Below are 18,657 nucleotides of genomic sequence, written 5' to 3'. Positions count from 1 at the left end.
AGATCCTCCTCTTAAAAATTTATATGGACTCTTTCTTGTCCACCTAATATTCAAATTTTTGTATGGAAATTCTGCACAATGGCTTACCTAATAGAGAACTTCTCCACCATTGACAAATCATAGACTCGCACATGTGCCTGAATTGCAATGAATTGGCTGAAACCATAACACATATTTTTTTCTCTTGTCCAAATTAAAGCTCAATTTATATGGAGCCAGATAAGGACCTTTTTACAGAGACAATTCCCAACCATAACTTTAAACATCACTGCTACAACCAATATGGGGAATTTGCTTCATCCTCTGCACCCTCTCAGGAAACCACTAGCTGAAGTCATAACTCGTCTATGTTACATATTATGACACATATAGACCAACAAAAACAAATAAATATTTCAAAAGAGCAATGAACCACCAAACATAATCAAGTTATTGATCACAAAAGGAGCAGCTGAATACATGTGGGCACAACTAAATCAACCACCATTAGCTCTGCGGCTACCTCCAACCAGTCGCAACAGAAACCATAGTGATATACGTTACATGGCTTATGTAGGATAGACTCCGTCGTTACCTGGTCCCCCCCAAATTGAATTGTGATGACGCTTCGATAAATAACCTTGACATAGCTGGAGCATGAGCAGCTTTGTGCAACGCAAAAGGAAAGGTTTTGCTCGGTATAACAGAACCACTTGGCTTTACCTCTGCAACTATGGCAGAGACGAGAGGTATACTAATTGGGCTACATGAAACATGTCTTATGAACTTCTCATCTCTCATGATTGAAATTGTTTCCCTATCACTAGTTTTCTACCTCACCACCAATACTACGTCTCCATGACACATTCAACGACTCATCCACAAAATAAAGGAATTACTGCAACAAATACTACAGTGTGATATATCTCACATATACAAAGAATCAAACCAACTAGCTGACGCATTAGCAAACTTTGATGCCGATAAGACTCAAATACTCGGACACGTCGCAACAAACACATATGGCTGGATATGTGTCCTCAGTTTCTTAATCAGTGTGTAACTCAAGACCAAATGGGCCTCACCTTCTAGCGTGTTCTCAATTTGTAGGGATGAGCAACGGATGAGTGGATGAAAATTCAGTATCACCTACCTCCAACCACGCAAATGTTATATTTGAGAATTTCATCTGTGTTTGATTCATTACAAGCCGGATGTGATATCCGCGGGTGAGCGGATTGGATACAGATGGATTTGCGGATCTAAATAAATTATAAACGAAAATGGATAAATGTTGAGCATGAGCTATACAACTTAGTTTTAAAATTTATATTAGTAAAATATAAATAATTAACATAACAAGAGAACACAATAACTTTCCAACAAACAAAATTATAATATTTATTGATATGAAGCGCTCTGACACATCCAAAATTGATACTTTTAAAATATCATTGAGGTTCTTCAACACTTCTCAAAAGCAAACTATATATATTATCTACCAACTTTCTATAATAACCTTCGTACATATATAATACTAACGTTATTCTTAGCATCGGGTGTTCAATGGATGGGTGATGTTCCACACGCACCAAACTCGTGAAAATGACCGATTTTAAAAATTCACCTGCATCCAATCCGCTGAGAAACGGATTGGGTGTCCACACGCCGAAATGCGGATTGGTTGAGTAAAATCCATGGATTTGGGTGTCTTTGCTCACCCCTATCAATTTGTCTTAGTTTCTTAATTGTAGTTTGGCTTAAAACAAGAAAGGAAAAAAAAAATTGTTAAAGGGGAGCAAAAAGTGATCCGAGGAGTGCGAAAATTATAATCGACTCACCATCTAAGACCTATTCAATAAATTTTTCTAACTCGGACAAAACTGTCCAACTAAATACACCCACTAGCGGGACAAAAACTCACCCATATCTTTGAAAAAGTCCCACCGCCAAAACAAAAAACTATTAGAAGCTATACCACCATCCACGCATCAAAACCACCATCACCAACAAACCCTTCCTGCTATCACCGGAAACCGCCACCACATATACAAGTTTTAGAGAAAAAAAATTCCTTCATCAGAATATCAACTTTCATATGGGTTTTATTGATTATCTTCTGACATTTATAAATCAAAATCCCATATTAACAAAACAGGGTACTGAAACCCTAATCATTAAAAATCGTAAAAAGGAAGAAGATATTTTCAAAATTCAAAGAAACTTTAATTCTTACTTGTTTGATTTTTTAATTATAACAGGCCTTTTATTCATGTTCCAGGTTTTCATTGTCATTATACAGAATCACAAATAAATAAGTTTGTCGACAAAGGTTATGATCAAGTGAGTTGATTACAAAAAGAATCATGAGCTAAATCTTGGATCTCTATTCGAGATTATTTTGAATAATGGATGCTTTTCGTAAAAATCAACATAAGAATCAAAATCAAAATGACTAGAAGCTGAGTTTTAACATAAGATTAGTGGTGCTAATGGAGATGTCGGTGGTGGAATCACTTAGACAATGGGTGCGAATTTTTTTTTTTGGCAAGCCAGAGAATGGGTGCAAAACTTAGGGGTTATTGCATGGGTGGGTGAGTTAAGGATATTTTGGTCCCATTCATAAAAAAATATTGAATCGGTTGTAATTAGGAGTCGATTACGATTGTCGCACTCCTCGGATCCATTTTTGCTCTCCTTTAATAAAAAAAAAACTAGTATTTTCGGTTAGCACATGCAGTCGGCTCTCAATAACCGACAGTTTTATAAATCGATAAAATTTGTTTGTTTTTTTGCAGTGGAAATAATAGGAAAAAGTAAGAGATAGAGAAGGAGAAGAACTTGATATTGATAAAGAGACATCAATCAATTACATACATATAATTTTCTCTTATATACATGAAAGGGAAGACCTATTCATCTAATGGACCGCACATTCATGGGCCATAGGCCCTATAACACTCCCCCTTGTGCGGTTCAATAACAAAGCTTTATACATAGTGCTTCACATATAGTGCTTTAGATGTAGTTCTTCAGATGTTGTTCTCTCCTTGATGACTTGTGCCGAAATCAGTTGCCTCATTAAAAACTTGACAAGGGAAAAATCCAGTGGGAAAAAACCTTGTTACAACGCTTCACATGTAGTTTTTCACATGTTGTCTCATACTTTACATGTAGTTCATCACATGCAATACGATCTTAAAAGACCGACATGTCTAAGTTAATTTCCTCGCTAAAACTTCTTTAGGAGAATTCAGAGGGACAAAACCTGAACTAAAGAAAGAGTACAATATTAAGAAAAATTAGAACATAGTTGGATGCGTATACGTTGCCTCATTAAAACTTTGACAAGGGAAAACCCAGTGGGAAAAAACCTTGACGAAGGGAAAAGAGTACAACGTGACAGATGTAAGTAAAGGTGATCCGTTACAGATGATCACTTTACTCCGTTGAAGTTGATTAGTTGCTTCACAGCTCATAAGGCAGAAAATCCTTGTGGGAAAGACAATAGCCTTAGTTAGCAAATTACTTCATGTTGTTTGTTGTTGTATCATTGAAAACCTTGACAAGTATTAAAACCTTGTGGGAAAAAAAAACCTCGGTGAAGGAAAATAGTTCAACACACCATTAAATACTCCCCCTGATGTCAGACAATTTTCATTAGTCTAATGCAGTTAAAAGGAGTTTATCACACTTTACTTCGGTGACTTAAATGTTTATAAGACCCTGTTGTTGATTCTGGAAGTTACGTTGCTTAACATCTATCACGTTTCATTTCTTTGATTCAGATATTATCAGTAATATCAACGCGATCTTTATGTCTTCAACGTTCAACATACTTGATGTTTTTAGTGTTATCTCGCTAAAAACCTTGTCGAGTGACAAAACCCTTTGGGAAAAACTATTCTCGATCGAAGGGAAAAGGAGTACAACACATCTTCAATTTCGAAGTAAAATACGTCGACATCATATCCTTGGATCCTCCCCCTGATGTCGGCATCTCCCCTGATTACTTTCAGAGTTGTTCCAAACAGTTCATTTAGTCATGTACTTTTCGAAACTGAATATCGGTAATGACTTAGAAAATAGTCTACCATATCTCTCCCTGATTACTTTCGTTCGAGAAGAGATATTATTGTTCCTTCATAATCAACAACCTTTGGATTGCAGTTCCTTTAGCATTCATTTTATGTCTTTGCAGGAATAAAACAAACTCATTTCAACGGTTACTTTTAAGTACATGATTACATTCACTGTACCATTCCAATGACGTTGCGTTGGCGCTAAGCTATATCTAGCTTACAAGTTCACTGAGGATGTAAGATTTAATCGAGTACATTATTATACTAAGTACAACAATCCGTCTATTGTACTTAGATATGGTAATTTCATCTCCCACACATCTTCGTCATCTTTCCTTAGACGAAATGGTCACTTACTTACATTTGAACCTCGACTAATCATGTGAGTGCTGTCAGGATGCATGTCTTTGTTAAATTGCCTGACAAATTTAGACATACGCAAACTGGAGGAATAATATACAACAAGCTCAGTATTCGATCGAGCTTTCCCTAGATTTTTCATCTCAAATTCGGATGTCAAATATCTTTTAAGGCCTCTTATTACATCAAGAGTACCCATTATGTATGTACCATCGACATAGATAACTACAATTCCAAATCAGGAACTTTCTTGTGAATACGCAAGGAAAAATAACTTACTTGTCTATCCCCTCCAAATCAAATAGTCACTTAGACGGGTATACCACATCCGCCCGATTGGTTCAATCTATAAGTGAGTGTTATATCTAACTGTAAACATACTCTGTGGTTTAGAGTCACTTAATCTGGGTAAAAAAAAGGCTATCAAGTACTTTTGTAAATATCTTCTATCTCTTGATTCTTTCAGAGATACGTAACAACCACATACATATGCTGCATTTCATGTCCTTTTGAAATTACCAAGCTAACCAAGTAGCTGAACACTATGAAGTTCATTACAAGAGAACAATTCCAGGGCTTTGTGAGAAACCTCGCGCCACAAGGCCAGTCTTTATACTTTAAGACTGCTTTTTCATTATGCTTTGTGACAAATAAATCATGTATGTCCAATAGGCTTTACACTTGGTTGGTTAGCACTACCACACCAAATACCTGTATATTTGTCAAAGAACCAAGTTTTACCTGGATTGTATAGGCCAAATATGCTCTTCGTTGATATTAAGCAACAAGGAGATTGGTTCGATCTCATCTTGCTCTATTTCCTTAAGAAAGTGTATATGAAATTAATCATCTAAATGCTCGCATGATCTTTCCATTGACTCATGCACATTCTCATATTCCACTAGGGATGTCATTGTTTTCTGGAATCATTAAACTTCAGAGCGTCCTCCAGTTTGATTCATGGACATATTCAGAGACAATCTTAGAGGTCTGATGATATAAATAAGTTGTGCCTTACTCACCTAAGTCCTTTCTAGGTGAGGATTGATCGAACCAAGTGGTCTCTCCAACTTCATTTATGGAGCCACGGCCTCAACCGCACTTCCACTGAGTGTAGTTGCAACACCTTAGTCTATGGTGTATATCCCTTATTGAGGATTTGTAACCTTGCATGTAGGTTTACAGCTGGTATGTGTGATCTCATCACTTTAGAAACATCAGTGTACATTCTAAAAATCGATTATTCTTTGTCACTTCACATTTACATTCATGGAGTACAAGAATCAATATGAGACACAATGGGAGCACACCACGACATTTCCTGTCGTTCCCTTAAAAAATACTTTTTCTTATCTCCCCCTAACGACGGGAAGACTGTCTCATTAAAATGACAACCCGCAAATCTAGCGGTAAAAGATCTCCTGCCAAAGTTTTTAAAATGCGGATAATTGTTGGGAACTAATTTCCAACATAACTACTTAACAGTTTTGAAGACCCATCGTAGTACGATGTGGAGTCGTAATGGCACATATACAGTGCAACCAAAAATGTGCAAGAACACGAATGTCAGGCTTAATCTAATTACCAACTGGTACACATAAAAGGTTAACTAATATTGGGTTCTAAAACGAATTAAGTAAAGATGCGTCTATATTGCATATTCCCCAAGCAGTTAAAGATAACTTTGTACGCACAACCATGCCTTAGGAACCATATGTAACCTTTGTCTTTGCGAGACTTTGGGGTATAGGATACTCTGTATTGATCCTATTAAACATGCAATAACCATCAAGTCCTTTCGATGTACACTGACTAACATTTACAAAGGGTGGTGAGTCCTTACATGTAAAATATGTGCTAGTAGTTTTCCAAACATAAATTTCTTGGGAACTATAATTAGTCCGAAATGTCAAAATATTCACCAGAGCCATAAGTCACTTTAATGGTCCGCATTCTTCATGAATATTTTTTTGAATTTCACCTTGTTTTCTTTGGAATATGTAAATTTTACCATTTGCATCTTAGGATGGTCTGGATCCTGTTTTACTAGAGACTTTGTAAAAATGAGTGATATGCTTTCTTACCTAAAAGCATAATGGGAAGGGGGTTCTGCATCTAGTACTTTAAAAAACACTTATTGAGAGATATGCCGTCACTTCGCATTTTGTCAATCTTTTTCCCATTGTCTCGTCCACTCAAACACAGTGATATACGTATGATTCCTTTCAAAATGAAACATCATGTCACAACCACAGTTAAGCGTGCACAGGAACCGAGCAGGACCGAGGAACCGTCCCGGAACCGACGGAACCGTACCTGTTTTTGTCCCGAATCGAGGAAGGGGGTACAGGTACCGGTCCAAAAAATAGGAACCTAGGCTGAGAAGGTACATGTACACGGTCTTTCACAAGTCCCGTACCGTCCGGACCGAAAGAACCGACCATTTGTAGCCATTAGATTTAGGGATAGTAGAGTAATAATAGCCGTTAGATTAAGGAGGGGTATATATACAACCTTAACGCTAGGGTTTTCATTTTCTTTTTTTTTTTCGTTTTCTCACTGAGATGGAGAACTCAGAAGAACTCTGATTCTCTGATTCGTATTCCCTCTTGGTGATTCGTTTCTTTACTTCACAAGAATCACAACTCCACGGACAACAACAGTTTATACCAAACGACTACTCCCAGAAGAAATCAGTGAGAAGAAATATGGCGAGTTCTGAAGCAAACAGGGAAGAAATAGTGTCATTGTTAGTGATGATGACTGAACGGTGATGTTTATGAATGATTTAATGGTTTGGTTTATGTGGGTTGTTGTCAAATGCAGGGAAGGATATATAGTGGTGATAGTAATAACCAATAATCTCATATCTGAATCACCAGCAAAAACGCACACAATGTGCTTGTACAAATGCCTGAACGAGCCACTCTTCTAATTTTTACAGTAAGAACTTTGGTGGTTCTACTACTCTGATTCTCTGTTTCCTATTCCCCCTTGGTGCCGGAACCGTACCGAAACCGCACCGGAACCGAGGTACACGGTACCGGTCCAAAATCTTCGTACCGATCCTAGGGAGGTACAGGTACTCGGCCTCGGAAAGAACCGAGCCGAACCGTACCGTGTGCACCTTTAACCACAGTGCCTTTATGGTTATGCCAAAGCCTGTATGAATCAATTCCCAACATTTCATTGTCGGAGTCAATATGGATTCAAGAATCCAAATACTATAGTGATTTACATTTCACTAGATTGACTCATTAGTTTCTCTAAGATATATTTCCTTCCAAATATATTAGAGACTATAAAAGATGCAATCAATTATATTCTCATCATTGTGAGTTTCCATATGATATCCACTTGCATGGGTATCTTTGGATTTTAACAAGGTGATTAGCTCTCGGTACATATAGAGCTTTTGTGACTTTTAATCTTTGTTCCATCTTGGAAACAGAATTTGAGCATTGCTTCGCTCGATGATCCAATATCGTAGTCACATTACAAAGAATTAGTTCAAAAAAACTAGTGTATATTCCTTTAATTAGTGGGAGAAAAACCACTATCAGTTAGACGTTGAATCTTGAGAGATTTAATAAGTGGTGTGGCCTTATTCGTAACAAAAGTGGGATTTAACTCAAGTACTTTAGAGTGAATATATGTTACGTTTCATAGGGGATGATATATTTTTCATCCAAATATATCTCAAGTGCATTAGAAAATTTATGTCTCTTGGAAATGATGTACTTTTAATTCCATAAGTGCAGACAATGTATAAAGTTCAACTGAATAAGATAGTCAATTGGCTAAGCATAGTTCTTCTTTCCAATAAATTTGATGTTTAAAGTATGACCTCCCTCTGGAAATCGGTTGTTATTATGGTTCCCGCATTGCATTGCTTGTACCAATACCAGTAGAAATATTAATTTCCAACTCTTTCCTTTTGATGTGAGCTAGAATGACATCTTATCTTGATCCCATGTCCGGTTGATACCTGTACTTTGGTGTTAATACTACCTGGGACAATAATACATATTTCTCTCATATATGTATATGTTTGTTTTCACATGCTTCACATGAGTCAGTATGCCTAAACCTCATTACTTTGGAGTTTTTCATTTTCAATGTTGCTACGATTAGCTTAGTTTGAGAAATTTCTTTATCTCAACAGGACAAAAGAATCTCACTTTGCATGTCAACCACTTACTTTAGGTTGAATATATTACTGAAGATAGTGAATCTCGTATTGGCATACTTCAAGATAGACTAGTTTGTTAGTACCATGAATGAAGTAGAAAAATGGAAAAAAATAATTTCCGACTCATATCGCCCTTTGTAAGTGCTTCCACTAAAATTGGAATGCATGTGCTTAGAAACATAAGGTAAATTTAGCTCCACCTTTTATACGGTGCTTTGTCATTGGCAGAAGGTTTTATGAAGGAATATATTCATTTCTCACAAAGAAATGGTTTCCACATCAAAAAACATAATAATGGTTCTCAAGTACTTTTGGGTCCAAAATTTTATTTTTGAGTCGAGTTGGGACCAACCGTAAAGTACCATAATAAAGGACATTAAAATAAATAATTCCAGTATAATAATCCCAAACCAAATTTCTTTATGGTCAAAATGGATTTTTAGAGACCAAATTTCTTGATGGTTCTAAAGGTCAATCGTTAAGTCAGAAATCCAACCAATAATCATAATTCAGTTAACAATCAAAGTTGATAGTCAATAACCAACCAATGATAATAACCTTGTTAATGATTGACAATACTTAGTCAATTGCCAACAATAACGTCATAACATTTTAATAGTGTAGACATTATAAAAACAATGTGAAAAATAACACGGGACATGGAATGGTGCATAAGTTACAATTTATTTATTGATTTAATATAAACAAAGTGAATGAACAAATAATAAAAACAAACGTTATAATTAATGAAACAAATAATAAAAGCAAACGTTATAACTAATTAAACAAATAATAAAAACAACATTGCAACTAATTAAACAAATAATAAAATCAGACGTTACAACTAATTAAACAAATAATTAAAACAGACGTTACAACTAATTAAAAACATTGGTACTAATTAAACAAATAATAAAAGCAGACGTTACAACTAATTAAACAAATAATTAAAACAGACGTTACATTCACAGAGCACTTAAAAAAATATTAATTATTTTATTATTACTTTTCAAATCAATCAAGACAATCACACACATACAGTATGCATGAAGTATAAACAATCATGATCAGAAACTTTTCAAAAATTAAAATAAATCACTGGCTGAAAAATGCCATGCAACTCTTCGACATAAATAATAATAAAAAAAATCTTATGAAATAAAACATGTGAAGACCACTAAGCAAAAAGAATAAACAAAAAAATGAAACAGTCCAAAATTTTCTATTTGATGATAGCATATGAAAACATTTAATAACATTTGATGACATAACAATATATGAAAATATTAAATTTATACAACATTAGGCATACTAAAATCAAACTTTATCACATAGAGATCATTAACATGATTTTAGTATGAATAAATAAAATGACATCAAACATGTATCACTCATATCTATTAGATACACAAACAGATTTAAACATATTATACAGTTGATTGAACAACAAACAATACAATATTATATTATAATAATCATAATAATCATAATAATCCCGAGAAACGAATATGAACAAACCGATTTGTACAACAAACAAACATCTCACAACAAACATTAGAATAATATATATATATATGGGTAGATCATTGATTAGTACATGGAGGGATCATTAGAATAATATATATTTATATATATATACAATATAGGCAATCATAAATTAAAAAATTCATTCAATCAATCAGAACATGATCGATGCATGTGATACAAATATACATGTGAAGAACTATTTTTTTATTGCATACATATAACATGAGAACATGGAAGACAAGATCACATGTTAATTGATAAGAAAATTGAAAAAAAGTTTAGGTATACCTCAACGTATTGCTTGATTGAGAAAAAAAAAATCAGAAATACGGATCCAACTAAAAGTAGCGCTTCCTTCAATGGTTTGATAATAGCCCAAAAAGAAGAAGAAAAAAAAGTTTAGTGGTTGAGCTCGTGGTGATAACGTTTTGCATTGGAAATAATAGGGAAAATTAAGAGATAGAGAAGGAGAAGAACTTGATATTGATAAAGAGACATCAATCAATTACATACATATAATGTTCTCTTATACACATGAAAGGAAAGACCTATTCATCTAATGGACCGCACATCCATGGGCCATAAGCCCTATAACTTTTTTTTTTTTTTTTTTTTGTGTGTGCCCGGTGCAATTTTAATGAAATGGGCGCGAAATATATAAGAATTCCCGCACTGAAAATCAAATCATTCTAATAAAACCCTAAAACCAAACCTCCCGCCTTTTTCCTTATCATTCTCCGTCTCTCTGCAACTCCAAAATTCAAACCCTTATTCGTCATGGATCAGGAGATCAAAGCTGAATTCAAAAGAAGCGGTTTTTCTCTTGAAGCTGAAGCTGAAGAAGAAATACTGAAAAAATGTAAGATTTTTATCACTCTACACCTCTTTTTCCCGTATCGATCGATGCTGATAGCAATCTAAACAAACCCTTAATGATTTTATCAGGTCTTACTGTCTGTATAAATTATAAACTTACACCTTCGGATCTCACATCTAACTGGGAAGCATATCATTTGAACAGGTAAAAACCCAAATCGATGTGTTTTTACATTTTATTTGGGCACTTTCGTTTCTATCTATGCTGATGCGGTTTATAGATATAATTTGTTAAGCAATAGAAGAAAACGCTCAAAATTTGATTTATTCTCGATTTTTACTTATGAATTTGATTTTAGGGTTTATGGATTTGATTTTTGTGAGATGTTAATTGTTTCAGGGACTTAACTGGATTCTCTGTACAGAATTCTCAAATAGATGGTTTTTTGAATCACCTTGAGAATGAACAGAAGAAAGCGATAATCAAAGAGGAACCATACCCACATCTGTACTCTAGTAATGATGTTGAAATGTGAGTTCCCAATCTTTCTACAAAAACCTCTTCTGCGATGTCATTTACCTTTACCTGTTTTGTGAGTGTGGAGACTGGATTCGTTCTTTAGATGTACGCTTTCCAAATGTTTTATTGGGATAATGTTTTTGTGGTGTATACAAATGCACTAATATAAAATGGCTTCAGTGGTTGTTATTATGGGAGTGTATTTTTGGAGATAAGGTAAGATTTAGCTCATCAACAATTTGTGTTGTTCTTGGAACCACGATCGTACCGGTAATATCTAGCATTTGCTTAACTGTTTACATTCTTCACTGAAAAGAAGAAAAAAATGTGAATCAGTTGTTTCGTGAATTGATGGTGATTATAGACCTTATAATGTTTCGTTTGCCTGAAAATTGGTCTTCATTTTGCGTAGGCTCCTCGGAGATGAAACTTATGATTCCAGAGATGGTACTATTGGAACACCAACTGACAAACGAGAAAAACTGTATTTGGACTCGCCCCAAACAAATGAGTTAATGTCTTATTCCGGAAGACCGACGAAACGTGGCAGTAACCATATGACGCCTTTTGGGCAAAGAACAAACAAGTTTGTTGTGCAATTTGCGTTTAATAAGACAGAAGACACAGAGAATGATGTACGCGGCAACGAGCTAGCAGTTCAAGAGGATGATGTCATTAAGAGGATTCGACCCAATGAGAGGTGTTCCTTGGAAATCCAAAGGTCAAAGCCAGAACCTGGCTGCCGATTCATGTATGACAGTATTGAGAACAAGGTAATTGATGTCCCTTCACTGCATTACCTTGGGAGGAGGGCTCCTGGTTATTGTTAATTATAACGTTGTTTCTTTTTATCATAGTTTAATTCCATTGAGAATCGCATCATAAAGCATGCATCGGCAATTGGTGCTACTCGACTCTTTGAGGAATCAGTAGATCCTACAGTTGCTTCAAATGTAAGTTTGTCAATCCTGACAATATAATTTGTAAATCATTGTTATTTCTCCTGTTTGGTAGTACTTGATCTGAGTACATATATTTTTGGTCTAAACTCTCACTGACCAACTTTTCTAACGTTGCCTCAGTTGGTCATAGAATGAGCTAATGAGCTGCTTTAACGAAATTCATGCCTCTAACATCTTGCACAATTTGTTTCTCAGAAAAGTATATTTTCCGTGGGTATGGTTTGTTGCGACGGAGAAGGTCGTCTAAATGAAAAGTCCATCTTGCTGCAAGGCAGGTATACAGATATATCAGAACACCAATTAAAAATTCTTTCTCTGGCATAATTAACTTAACAAGACTTGCAATCAATTTGTTATATGAGTGGGGAACATAATTCTCATCTTCGTTTAATGGAATCATGTCATTGGTTTTGGCTGATTTTTAATAGTGTTGAGCACTGTGGAGGGCAACGTGTGCGCCTTGACTTACAGAATTTAAGTCATTATTCCCTTTTTCCTGGCCAGGTAGGAGTAATACATAGGCAGTGACTTAAAAATTAAACTCTCACACAGTTCAACAGTAATTTGGGACATATACTGATGCAGGTTCTGGGAATTGAAGGGAACAATCCTAGTGGACACTGTTTGATTGCATCTAAAGTGGTTGATTCTATTCCTCTACCTGCTTTGCCTGATATTGGTTTGCCTCCAGCTAAAAAGCAAGCTATAGATCAGCAATTTCAGCTAAATTCTCCCTCAAGTCCATCGACAGAAGAGCTATCTATGGTAAGGAACATGTTTAAATAACTAATTCAAAATCCGAGTATACAGTAGCTGAAGCCAATGATTACCTACAGACCCACTGGTGACAAGGATAAAATACCATTTGCTATACAAAGTTTATCATATTGCCCAATGTATACCTTAAATAGCTAATATGATGTCTTACTATGACCAGTTTTTTTATCCACACTTGAGTGTTGACAGTATAAAGCCACTTGGTTTTATGTGCACTTCGTAGCACATTATAGTTACCAAGGTTCTAATGCTCAAGACAGATTATTGCAGCAGGTCCTTTCTCTACAACCGACAACTTGTTGTTTGAGCCTCTAACGGAGCTACTTGCTTATGCAAGTAGAAAGCAACCCCAATTGCTTGTGCTGGTGAGAACCTATTCATTCAGTTCAGTAAAGCTTCTAAAGTTTATATTATGAGACTGCTGAAGTTGCAGTCATTTAAAACTTCTGAATTATTTTTCGCAGTTGGGGCCATTTGTTGATTCTGAGCATCCAGAGATTAAGAAGGGGACTGTTGATAGAAGCTATGAAGAGATTTTTCAAGTTGAAATCGTCAGAAGGGTTAGTAGTGCTCTAAGTTTCTTACATCTTGCTGCTATATGCATTTAGCCTTCTAATCTTATTGTTTTTTATTCAGTTGCAAGATCACGCAGAGTACATGGGTACTGCTGCACGTGTAGTTCTTGTTCCGTCTATACGAGATGCTAGCCATGATTTTGTTTTCCCTCAGGTATTGTTATATTTGAATTCAGTTAAAATTCATTATCTTAAAAGTCAGGCAACAAACTCTGGTACCATTATCAGTCAAATTTGTTATTGTGGTTTTGTAGCCTGCTCTGGATCTCCATCTTTCCAATCTTAAACATCAGGTAGATACTTTTACCCGATGCTCACTGTTGGTACTTGGTACTGTGCCCGCAAGAAGTCCTCTATTTACTATTGTGAAAACTCAAGTTTACATTTTCTCTCGTGCAGATATCAAGCCTTCCAAATCCAGCTCGCTTCACTGCAAACAAGGTAAATATTAACTCAACTGTGGTAAGCCTAATTATATAAAAATACTCAAGTATGATAATACAAGATATTTTTGAAACTTAAACATACTTCAACTTCAGATTAGAGATTCTCGGTAGATCAGTATCCAGGGCACATGAGAAAAATCCTTACACTAATCATGAATTTTGTATGTAATGCGCAAGTGACTGGGAACACGAAATGGTTGGGTGGTGCTGTCTCTGAGCGGGCATAACATAGGATACCTAACCACCATAGAATGTAACTCATGTGTTCCAAATACCCAATTGTATTGGGTAATCAGCTGATTAAGCATCTCTAACTAGTACCTCCATTTCTTTTATGAGTTTCAGCTCAAGGTTGGATGCTGCTCTGTGGATGTCTTAAAACAACTTAGTGGGGAGGAGATATCAAGAATACCAGCTGACAGCTCGTCTAGGGATCGTATGGGAAGACTTGCAACTCATTTACTGAACCAACGAAGGTAAGCTTAGACCTTAATCTCAGTTTACATAAAAATGAGGCAACTAGCATATTGCTGAAAAATGTGTGCAAAATTAACTATTTTTCCCCGCAGCTTTTATCCTCTATATCCCCCTTCCGAAGATGTTCCTTTGGATCTTTCACTTGCTCCAGAAGCACTGCAGATTCCTGCCATTCCAGATATTCTCATCTTACCTTCAGATTTGGCCTCATTTGTGAAGGTACTGAATCCCCCCTTAGGCTCTTAATACTATACAGAACTTAACCTAACATTAAGAACAACTCATGCTCTAAATGGATCATAATCATAAAGAAAGCATGCCTTGAACATCCCTATGGGTGTCAGCTGATTTTTAAGAAATTTATAAGCAAGCAAATTTTAACATAAATACCTTTGTTATTAGGTACTCTCAGTAGGGGGGAAAGCATATGGGGAACAGCCAGTGAAGTGCATTTCTGTGAATCCTGGTAGGTTGGCGAAAGGCGTCGGAGGGGGTACCTTTGTAGAGCTTACCTACCGTGGGAATTTGGACAGGACAAGCGCTACAATCATCCGCATGTAGGATCTAGGTGATCCATCAATGAGTCTGACAATCCAACTGCCAACAGATACTTTAGGAATTTCAAGACCGTGGAATCCAACTCTACAGCCAAACATATGCAGTCATTCACAACTGATATAGTTGCTTCCCTCTGAGTTCTTAATCGTTGGTGTGATGAACATGATAGTCATGTATGGAGCTAAGTCTCCCTTTAGCACTCAAGTGTTAATAGTGTTCATTAATATGCTGAGCTCATCAGTGATTTTAGTATTGGCAATCCTATATTCTCAAGTTTTTTCTTTCCTCTGAGTAAAATTTCAATCTCAACTACAAGCTTTCTACATCAACTATTAGTTTCATATACCAAAAAATAACTATCGCAGAATAAAGCTACCCATTGATGATATACAACATTCAGTAAGGAAGAGATTGAGCAAAGGAAAAATAAAATAAAAATAGTGACACACTGTTAAATAACACAAGAAAGGCAGAAAGCCAGAAACTTTTATTATCAATTGAAATCAGCAGTAAGAGTAATTACAATGTGTGAAGATTGAAGAACCCACTAAACTACTGCAGGTTCATTCATCAAATTTTGGAACCCATATGATAATTGTGTCTAACCTAGCAGAATCAAAGTAGAAAAACCAACTTCTTCTATCTCACTTTCTTCTCCATTTTCCCTGACCTTTGTTTAAACAAATCTACCCAGAGATTTGCAACCCACAAGATACTCACTGAAATCGCAACCACAACGACAACCAACCATGAAACCACAAGCCACCTAGGGATCACATTATCAGCAGCACCACACAAATAAAAAGCTCCCATTTTATAAACAAAAGCAGGCCCTGCAATACCTCTAACAACTGAGTAAAACGCATAAAACGGAGGCGACAAGAATTCATATAATTTCCCAGCAGCAGCAACGTCATTCTTCCTAACACCAGCAAGAGTCCAAGTATTCTGACAAAAGCTCGTCACTTCAGCAAGCCCCAGAAGAATCAATATAGCGAACGCTCCATGAGATACCAAATACCGGCACGTTACAAACACAAACAACGTCGCCAAGTGATGCCCAATAAACAGCACATCATTCGGGTTAAAAACCAAATAATGAATCAAATCCATCGTAAAATACGAAATACTATAATCAAGAACAATATTCTGCAGCTCAGTGTTGGGAGACGCAAAACCTCGTTGCGACTGCGATTGGTTTGCTATAGCAATAATCGCTAAGAAAAAAGCAGGTGTTCCATGAGCTAATGATATCAAACAACTTGATGCTTCTGGTCTGTACTTAGGGTTCCAATTTCTAAATACCCCATAGTAAGCAATTAGATAGATAATCACAAACATCGGAAAGAATATGGTAAGGGGTGACACAGAAAAATTAGTTAGGGTTTCCATTGTATTGTAACGGAACAAAAGAAAAGAGGGTTTGAGCTGTGAAAGAAGAGAAATCTATATCGATTGTGCAATATAAAGCCCTAATGATTATAAGGGCACTAACGAAAACTAAAGAAGATAGATTATTAGGGTTTTTTTTTTTAAATTGGAAAGAGAAGAAGAAGGAACAAACCACAGACCAACTCCCAAACAACCTCTGCTACCTCACCAAACTTGTCAACAAATTCTGCTGAGAAATCTTGGTGAAATCGCTGAAGAGAAACTGGGGAAAGTGATGATGAGTGAATAAATGAAACTAGGGTTTGAGATTATCGAGAATTTAGATCTTCAAAACCCTGAGGGGTAAATAAAAGTTTTTTTGTTTTGGGGAAATGTCGGATCAATAAAAGATGTGAAAAAGAAAGGATCAAGGTTTCTGCAGGCTTACGTGCACTTTATAGAGTCTCCTTTTTGACGAGTTATTATTGGATATCGTTTGGACTATCGTGAATAGATGTTTTGGATTTTTTAAATTACCAACTTGTGACAAATAAACTTGGCAAAAGAGGTTCCGTTCACGGATTTGCCTGTTCAACGGATAATTGTTTGGACCGTGATTAGGTGTGCGTTTTTGGTGACTTGGTGATGATTGTTTTCATTAATCATGGATTGGTAAGCTTAATCCATGATGTCTTGTGAAAACGAGGGAAATAAAATAACCTATGTTGTTTAGAAGGAATCTCCAATGGTGACTTTTTTTTTTAATGAAGCAATCCAATGGTGACTTACAAGAAACAAACTAACATTTTCTAGATGATTCTTGCCTTGAGGGATTCGAAGCCGCAACTCTAACCACAAACCTAGCTTGAACATAGTTTCCCATGAGAAAATCAGCCGGTGGCCAACTACACTAGACATAATAACCGTAGTTGGTTGTATAATTTGATTAACTAATTTGGGAATTTTATGTAGTTAACGTTAAGAAATTGTTTAATGCGGTAGTACACCAACTACTACATCCTTATCTATTAAGAAAGACGATGAAGGTTGAAAGTGGAAATATGATACGTGGAAATATCTAATGGGATGTTTTATTGGCACTTAAAGGATATCCTGGGATATTATTATTCATGTTATTCTGACGGAATTATCCTTTCAGATGCTTTTAGGGCGAGATGGGTGATTTTTTTTTTTTTGCTCATTTGCTCAGTTTTATTTGGTTGGCATCTATCCAAAGAGCTTTCATAGCTCAGTTGGTTAGAGCACCTGTTTAGTAAGCGGCAGGTCTTGAATTCGACTCTAAATGAAAGCATTTTATAAATTTCAGTTAAATCTTTTTTCTTTTTAAGGCATAATTTTGGTTTTCTTTTGCACCCTATAATAATTTTGTTTAATGATTTTTGTTTTTATTTTTCTACACTTAGTGAAAGCATAAATGAATATTTTGTGTTTTATTTTTCCTTGCTAAATTAACGAGAGAACGATAGGTTTTTGCCTTTTTGGTAGTTTTTGTAATGGATGAAAATCACAAGAAGTTCTCATTTATCTATATTACTGACAGAATCTGTTACAAAAGAAGCAAAGAGAATATTGTATTGGTTTTGTCTCATCTCAGTAAAAGCACTTGCATTTGCATTAACTTCTCTTCCTATCTCTGTGATAAAGATTGATGTTTTAGGAAAATATACTTAAAGGCTTTCTTCATGATGAACGATAGGTTTTTGCCTTTTTGGTAGTTTTTGTAATGGATGAAAATCACAAGAAGTTCTCTTTTATTTATATTACTGACAGAATCTGTTACAAAAGAAGCAAAGAGAATATTGTATTGGTTTTGTCTCATCTCAGTAAAAGCACTTGCCTTTGCATTGACGTCTCTTTCTATCTCTGTAATAAAGATTGGTGTTTTAGGAAAATATACTTAAAGGTTTTCTTCATGATGAACGATAGGTTTTTGCCTTTTTGGTAGTTTTTGTAATGGATGAAAATCACAAGAAGTTCTCTTTTATCTATATTAC

The 18,657-nt window shown here is 35.6% G+C and overlaps 2 protein-coding genes across 3 annotated transcripts; one reads left to right on the top strand and one right to left on the bottom strand.

The window, feature by feature from the left end:
• The first annotated feature begins 10,882 nt into the window (after positions 1 to 10,882).
• On the top strand, positions 10,883 to 15,568 carry LOC113302626 (DNA polymerase alpha subunit B-like). 2 transcript variants are annotated; one of them, XM_026551570.1, is made up of 16 exons: positions 10,883 to 10,999; positions 11,086 to 11,161; positions 11,357 to 11,488; positions 11,889 to 12,249; positions 12,334 to 12,429; positions 12,634 to 12,713; positions 12,867 to 12,942; positions 13,024 to 13,203; positions 13,476 to 13,580; positions 13,680 to 13,775; positions 13,852 to 13,944; positions 14,045 to 14,083; positions 14,190 to 14,231; positions 14,582 to 14,712; positions 14,806 to 14,932; positions 15,116 to 15,568. In XM_026551570.1, the coding sequence occupies exons 1-16, from the start codon at positions 10,918 to 10,920 to the stop codon at positions 15,272 to 15,274; spliced, it is 1,875 nt and encodes a 624-aa protein (XP_026407355.1). In that variant the 5' UTR covers positions 10,883 to 10,917; the 3' UTR covers positions 15,275 to 15,568. The 2 variants fall into 2 exon arrangements, with proteins under 2 accessions (XP_026407355.1, XP_026407356.1); XM_026551571.1 differs by having other exon boundaries at positions 15,126 to 15,215.
• A 159-nt stretch (positions 15,569 to 15,727) lies between these two features.
• LOC113302625 (TLC domain-containing protein At5g14285-like) lies at positions 15,728 to 17,086 on the bottom strand. Its single transcript, XM_026551569.1, has one exon. It carries the CDS (start codon positions 16,661 to 16,663, stop codon positions 15,911 to 15,913), a length of 753 nt encoding a protein of 250 aa, XP_026407354.1. The 5' UTR covers positions 16,664 to 17,086; the 3' UTR covers positions 15,728 to 15,910.
• Positions 17,087 to 18,657: the final 1,571 nt, after the last annotated feature.

The sequence above is a fragment of the Papaver somniferum genome, chromosome 8, assembly GCF_003573695.1.
Source record: "Papaver somniferum cultivar HN1 chromosome 8, ASM357369v1, whole genome shotgun sequence".
In the NCBI taxonomy this organism is placed as follows: Eukaryota; Viridiplantae; Streptophyta; class Magnoliopsida; order Ranunculales; family Papaveraceae; genus Papaver; species Papaver somniferum.
The sequence above is the reverse complement of the archived record's forward strand: the minus strand, read 5'-3'. Positions and strand labels throughout refer to the sequence as shown.